Source organism: Mustela nigripes, chromosome 12 (assembly GCF_022355385.1).
Source record: "Mustela nigripes isolate SB6536 chromosome 12, MUSNIG.SB6536, whole genome shotgun sequence".
In the NCBI taxonomy this organism is placed as follows: domain Eukaryota; kingdom Metazoa; phylum Chordata; class Mammalia; order Carnivora; family Mustelidae; genus Mustela; species Mustela nigripes.
The window spans coordinates 73474186-73481329 of record NC_081568.1 but is presented as its reverse complement, the minus strand read 5'-3'; the positions used below and the strand labels follow the sequence as shown (position 1 = coordinate 73481329).

Sequence of the window (7144 nt, the reverse complement as noted above, 5' to 3'; positions counted from 1 at the left end):
CATCTGTATAATGGGACCATGCAGGAACCTCTCCACAGCGTAGTGCCAAGCATTCAAAAGTCCAACACCAAGGCAGGGGTCACAAGGCTGAATGGGAGATGGGGACTTCCGGCCAACAAGAAGAGGCAAGGGAACACAACACAGAGGACTCGAGCCCCCAGGGCCCATAGAGGCTGAAAGGAAAATGAGTTCGACAAAGACGGAGCATGTCCCACAGACCATCCCCTCGGGGCTCCTTGTCACGCTGCTCCTGGGTGCAATCTCCACAGAAAGGACCAGCACAGCCCCAAGAAGCAGACAGCCCCCTGACCTGGTGAATACCCAGGCCGGCCCGCGCTTCCCGTCCACACAGGAATACGTTTCTTTAGTTTTATTATTACAAACACACGATGGCTCTGCCACACCTGGGAAATCCTGGGCTCTGCATGCTCTCTCTCTCTCTCCCCTCCCTTTCCTACCTGGACAGGGCCACCAAGAAGCGTCCAAGCCGCGTGCAGGCACAAGACATGTCTGACAGAGCGATTCAACTCATAGCTTATAACGATGCCATTTCTCCAGTTGTAAAAGAGCTTTACAAAAACTGTGCCAGGACTCCCCCCCCCCCCCCCCATGATGCTGGACTGCCTGATCTGTGTTCTGTGAGCGCCACAAAACTTCAGCCCCCTTTTTCAGAGCACTTGGCACAGGCGGGAAAGTCCACATTCAGGACAGGTCCTTTTCAAAAGCGACTATCGGGCAGGGACATCCAGGTCTCCACAAGCAGTGGGTTAACAAGCCATGTTTGGGGAAAAAAAAAAAAAAAGACATCTCTTTCCCTCCTCCCTCCACCCACCCAGGGCTCAGATCTCATTCTGGTGCAGCCCAGGTACACTGAAGTGTGATATTTGGTTTCAGAAACATTCAGTCTCTTTGGTAAACTCAGAGAAAGTGGCGGTGAGCTGCCGATGTGCGTTCTTCCCACGTCCTCCGCGCTAATGTTTCATCCTCTCTAATAACCGCTGATACACGGGGGCTGGAAGAGAGAAGTTTCCTAAGTGGAAAGGATGCGTATCTGTCTAGGACAGAGCCACGTGCAGGGCCATTAGGTCCTCCGCCTGCTACCCTCCCCTGCCCCCCTGCTTTTTGGTTTGGGAGACGTCCTGTCTTACTCCACAATGGAACAAAGATCGTGATGTCTCGGTCCATGATGTAATGGGAACTGGGACTTCTGCCATCTACCAGCTTTGACCTCAACCACCATGTGCTCCTGCTAACGGCACATGCAATATTCCCAGGTTCCCAAAGCCAAAAACTCACAGCAACCTTCAAAGGCTGGTGCTCTTAGTATCTCCATCTCACAGAGATGGGAACTGGGTGTTCTGTGTCTGACCCCAAAGACCACACTTGTTTTATTGCACCATGACATTCTCATCTATATACAGCGGATGGCAGGTTTGTGCCTGCTCAGGGGGGAAGGCCCAAGCACCTGTACAGAGGACTTTAAACCCAGGCCAGACTTACCTAGTTTCACAGAGGTCCGGGCGGCCTGAAAGAAAACACCAAGTGTCAGGTTTCTAGTGAAAGTTGTACCTGCCCCGGCTCGTGGCCCCATGGCTACCCCTACTCAGAAAAAATGCTGGGGGTGAGGAAGAGGAAGGGGAGTGTGTAGCTACTGGGTCCTAGAGGGCCCTCAGGTGGTCTTGGCAGCCCCAAACACAGTGTAAGCCCCAACCAAGTAGAGTCTGGGATAGATATTTCTGGGAGACCCCAAAGCCAGGCTTCCACCGAGAGTGCAGCCTAGAGTTTGGGGAGCTGGGGCAGCATAGTGGGTGGCCCTCAAGAGTAGGAGCTCAAGGCCAAGTCCCCTTCTCAAGGGTCACAAAGAAAACCTCTGTCCAAAAGTAAAGGACACATTCCAGCTCCAGGACTCTGGGTAACAGCACCTCCAGCAGCTTCTCTCGAAAGGCAAACTTTCTATAAGGTGCCCAGGTTCCTGAAGGGCTCCACCTCATGCAAAGTAGCAGAGGAGACTGAGTGGGGCTTCTAGGCCCCAGATAAGCTGGGGAGCAGAAAGAGAAGCGCAGGAAAAATCGGAGAGGTTCTAAGGAGGAAGCAGAGCTGAGGCAAGGAAGGGAGGTTCCCCCAACACCTGCCCTGTATCCAGATCCCACACCACTGGCTCAGAGAGCCCCAGCTTTCCCCAAGACAGGCCATGCCATGAAAAACAGAAGGGGATTTAGAGGTCCAGGCTCAGGCCAGGCAAGGCCCGGTAAGGTGAATTCGGGATGGGTGGCCTTCCTTGGACAGATGAATTCCAGAGCTTTATCTGTCCTCACCAGCCATGGCTTACCCATGGAATGAGGGTGAGAGACCTCAGTTTAAAGGCCCCAGCTTTTGCTCACAAAGGAAATAGGGGCTGTCTGGGCTCTTTCCTCAGAACTCCACTCAGGCTAGTGCTAAGGATGCCTGTATGGAAGTGGGGAGAAGTTTCACAGAGTCCTGGGAAAGCACAAGGAAGGAAGACAGGAACCCGGAGAGCCCCCTGAATGGGCCCAAGCAGAGGACCCATGGCTGCTCCAACCACAGGCAAACCTAGAGGCATCTCACCCTGGAATATGCTGATGCCTGTTTGAAGATTTCAAGTGCAGAGTCTGCAAGTTCATCCCCTCGCTCCTGAGGTTTGATGGCTGGAGACAAAAGAAGATGCAACACTGGTGAGAGCAAAGCTCTTAGCACAGCACTGACAGCAAGCAGGACTGAGGGGCACTGTTGGGCTTGCTGGTTCACGTTCTCCCATGGATTTTTTCCTTCATAACTTTCTCTAGTTCACAGTGGAATGTGGCCCATGGGGAAAGAACGCAAAGAAAGGTGAGTGTACAGTGCAGACGGAGGCTGGACCCAAGTTCAATCTTGCTGGAGGTAAAGAGAATTCCCATCAGGCACGATGGCCTAAGACATGTGGGCTGGGAGTCACGTTCACCACATCCATGGGTGACAAATAAGTGGGCTGTGTCTAAGTGGGGCTAAGACCGGCAATTCAGCAAAAAGAAACGTGTCCTCTAGTTTCTAGCACAGCACAGTGGAAACCCACACTCCCTAATTCACTTTTCAATCAGCTGCAGCGATACCATCCATGGAGGCCCTGGGTGGCATGTCCCGTGCTCTTATCTTTCGTTTTCCTGTCAAGCACCAGCTGCCATGCGTGCAGAAGGGTCAGCTGCAGGCTGAGGGGCATGGGCTAGATTAGGACCTTACCTGGAGGCTGCAGGACGCTGGAGATGGCGTAGACCACGCCGTTGGTGGCCATGATGTCAGCTTCTGCAACTGGCTCCTTATTGACATTCACGATGTTGTTTTTCTGGGAGAAAAAGAGACGACACAGACCGCATGGATCTTGCTCACTCAGTGTGAATTTCCTGAGTGCTCCCAGAGGCCAGATCATGTGTTAGACGTGAGGGATACACTGGGGAATGGAACGGCCTCTACCAGCCACACGCCTTTAGCTCAGTGGCCGCGTTCTAATATCGGCATGTGGCTCAGTGCAGTGTCATCTACAGAAGAGCGCCCCACGCTGTCACGTTGTCCTCTCAGCACTGTGGGCTGAAGAGGGGGGTGTTACCACCCCACTTAGCAGAAAAAGAAACCAAGACCCCCCTGGGATCTCCTTTAAGCCAAGTAGGTGGGACAGCGGGAAACAGAAGCCAGGCCTCCAGCGTCGGTGTAGGGCTCCTTCCACTTGTCCTCAGTGGCCAACCTTTCTTACAGGAAATGCACCCAGGTGTCTACCTCAGTCCTTCCTGAACAACTCACGGTCAGACCCAAAGGGGAAGGGGGAATGGAAGGCTGTGATGGGACCCCAAACTAGGAGTCAACAAGTCCTCATGTTCTGTCTCCCTCCTTGTATCCTCAGGCTCCAGAGGGAAAGTGGTAAGCAAAGGGATGGCTGAAGGTCAGGAGAGAGGGGCCCGGCACCAAGGCTGGGCTAGCCATATTCTGGAAGATGGGTGGCTCCACAGGGAAGTCCAGTGACCTTGGCTGGTACAGCCAGGCAGGCCACAGGCAGCTTCACTGAGCTTGGCTGCCCATCTGTTCTCTCTCTCCAGTGAGGATGTCCCCTCAGGCAGCTTCAAAGTGGAACACGTGTCATCAAGGTGCAGAGCCAGGGGTAGCTCGCGACCGCGCATCTGAAGAAAAAGCCGCTAGGGACAGTCTGGGTCATGGTGGGGCTTGGTGAGCCCCAGATTTGAAGGGATGGGGTGAGAAGGGGACTGGGGATTGATCCCTCAAGATGCATGAGAAATTGCCCATCATCTTCTTAAGGGAAGAAAGACCTACCGGCCTCTCCCCTATGCCAGTCAGACGCGTGATTCCCCAGCAAACCTAGACGTTTCTATTTGTGTCTAAGCACCATCTCGCCTGATTTCCCCGAAGACCCTTTTCTCTTTTCTGTTTTTGGGCAGGATGTCCTCAGAGATCCAAGGTTCACCTTCGAGACTCTATGTGTGTGTGTGTGTGTGTGTGTGTATGTATTTGTGTGTGTGTTTATGTGTGACCCTGGCCCAGGGGTTGGGAGGTGCCCTGGGGTCCCAGCGTTCACAGCTGGCCGCCTAGTTCTCAGGCACACTCACCGAGCTGACTTCTAGCTTGTCCCCCTGGAGAGACTTCAGCCGCACCAGGGCCCCGATGCCCCCGCTGACCAGGATCTCGTCGCCAATGTGGTATTTCAGGATGTTGGCCAGCTCCTTGGCATTGCCTGCAGGTTTGTGGGAAAGAAGGGAGAGCAGAGTTCCTTGTAAGCCTGGTAACCAGCTCCGCCGTCTAGAAGGGCCGGGAGGGGAGGCAAGTGGTGATGGCCGCGATGTAGAACTCTGCGACCAGGTGAGGAGCACACGGTGGGTGTGCTCAGCCCATTGATGGGCTGCCTGCCGGAGGCTCTGGGGATAGAGGCACACATCTGTAGCCATGAATCTGCCTCTGTAGTGGGGAAGGAGGGAACGGCTGGGTTAAGCAAGAGCTCTCTGTGCTGCCGAGAAGGAGTTAATCCATACTCCTCTGTGAGTATGACTCATTTTTCCATGAGCTAAATATTTGCTTGGAAAGTCAGGAACCTTTCCAGCACCGGCATCTGGGACATTTCATCATCAGCGTGGCTCCTGACGGTTATAACACAGTAGTGAAATATTTACACATTCTGCCCTCAAATGCATATTCTGGGGCAGCCGTTTCCTGCAGGGAGAACTTAAAAGACTCAACAGCTGCCGTCTGGGGGGGGGGGGCGTGGAGCCGATGAGGTCAGGGCTAAGGGGGGCATTCCCTCCGCAGCATCCCTCCCTTCACGTCTCGGCATTCCTTCCAGCCCACATCAGCTTCTCCACCAACTGGGGAGACCATCCGATTGCTCATAAAGGTGCACAGGCATTTTCCAAATTAAGTGTGGGAGGCAATTCTTCGAGTTGCCAGCTGTCCTCTCATTTCCATCACGGCTGCCCTGATACTCACATTCCCAGCCAAGTGGCTAGATGTCCCCCAGGGCTTCTGGATGCCTATTTCTAGCATCTTGAAACTAAGAGCGGAGGAAGTTTTGAAAGCATTTTGGAGAGTTCACTTAGGTACAGACAAATCCACATTAGTGCCGCGGAATGGAGCCACCAGGTATCATGTGGTTTCCAAACACCCCACAACTTGGCAGATGGGAATTCCCATTCTATAGAAATCCCGCCTGGAACTGATGAACCATGCCAGCCCCCAGGGCAGGGGGCCTCCTTCTTCCAAGACATCTAATACCTGGATTGACCTCTTGCGCCTGGCTGGCCCCCTATTCCCCAGGAGCACTGGGGGTCTTTTCCTGCCTGCAGGCCTGGCAGAGGGCACATGTGGGAAGTTTTGTCCAAGCCTCCTCCTGCACAACTGAAAATGAGAGGGAAGCGAGCAGGCTCACGGCCATCTGGGGAACATTCCACTCCTGCTGGGCCAGGAGAGGCTGGAAAGTTTATGTTCAGAATGAACTTCTCTCCTTTTCTCAGGAATATACGTCAGCATCAAAGACACAGGCATTCGTTTGCAATCAAGACTATTAAACAGGACACAAATTCGGCCCGCAGCTGCCTGCAGCCTGAACTTTCTGAATAGAACGTTCCTTCCTGCCCTGGGGCTGGAAGGAAGGTGTAGATGAGGCATGCCCAGAGGGTGGCCCAGGACCTTCCTCCTCCTCCTCTTCTCTAGCGTCCCTCCTCCTTCTCCTCAGGCTCACCTTTGTGGGAGGGCCCAAGTGTGCCCACAGGCGAGCACCAGAGCTCCACACGACACCCGCACCCCGAACCCTGTCATCGCAGCCATCACCGGGGGAGGACGTGTGCCCAGCACTGCCGGCAAACACCTCATTGACGCCACACTCCACACAGCAAGGCACCCTCATTTTTCTAATGGGAAAACGGAAGCTCTGAGAGGTTGAAGGACTTACTAGACCTAACTCACCTGGTGAATGCCAGAGCCAGGAATTAAAACTGCTTTTAGGTGATCCAGGAATCTAAGCCCTTAAGCACTGGGGTTATCTCTCAAACATCCTCAGCTAAATTTCTCAGGGCCAGGAAGAGCTTCTCTGGTAAAGCGTTGGCCCTGAGGGACATTTCACACAGGTAAATGGCTTCATTATGGCTGTCCTCACAGGTTCTCACGGGGAAGACAGGTCTCAGTGACGGGGCTCGTTGTTACCCACTCAGTGTCTCTCTACTCTTCTCTGCCTTGCATGGTACCCAGGGAGACTGACCGCTGTGACGCACGCCATCCAGGGTCCCTTGCCACCTTCTCATGGCTGACAGGAGGCCCACGCAATGGGCCTGTGGGAGGAGAGGGAGGCTGAAGAACTCCTGGCCCCCTTGTCTTGGCTCTGCCCGCAGCTGCATGTGGGCTCTGGTTGCTGTCCTGTGCCCCTCCCCTGAGCTCCGGTTCCCCGTTCCCTCCTCCCCCTGGCCTTCCCCAGCCCCGGGCCTGCGGTGGGAAACACTTTTCCCTGGGTGTCCTCATCCTTTGCTGGTCCCTTACTCCTGCCCACACTTCTGCAGTCTCTCCATTAAGTTCCTTTCAGTCAAACCCTTGGTAATGAGCCCCCCGTTTCCTGCTGGTCCCCTGACGATTCCAGTCACGTCAGAAACTATGCAAAATATAC

The 7144-nt window shown here is 54.2% G+C and overlaps 1 protein-coding gene across 1 annotated transcript in view; it reads right to left on the bottom strand.

Annotated features, from left to right (window-relative positions):
- Positions 1 to 355: 355 nt before the first annotated feature.
- TGFBI (transforming growth factor beta induced) overlaps positions 356 to 7144 on the bottom strand; it is a 32522-nt gene continuing 25733 nt past the window's right edge. The window contains exons 13-17 of the mRNA XM_059417620.1: positions 4608 to 4732; positions 3235 to 3337; positions 2587 to 2666; positions 1501 to 1525; positions 356 to 1012 (exon numbers count right to left, since the gene is read on the bottom strand). Coding sequence (XP_059273603.1) covers positions 972 to 1012; positions 1501 to 1525; positions 2587 to 2666; positions 3235 to 3337; positions 4608 to 4732 — 374 coding nt within the window. The 3' untranslated portion in view covers positions 356 to 971. The remainder of the gene's footprint in view (positions 1013 to 1500; positions 1526 to 2586; positions 2667 to 3234; positions 3338 to 4607; positions 4733 to 7144) is intronic.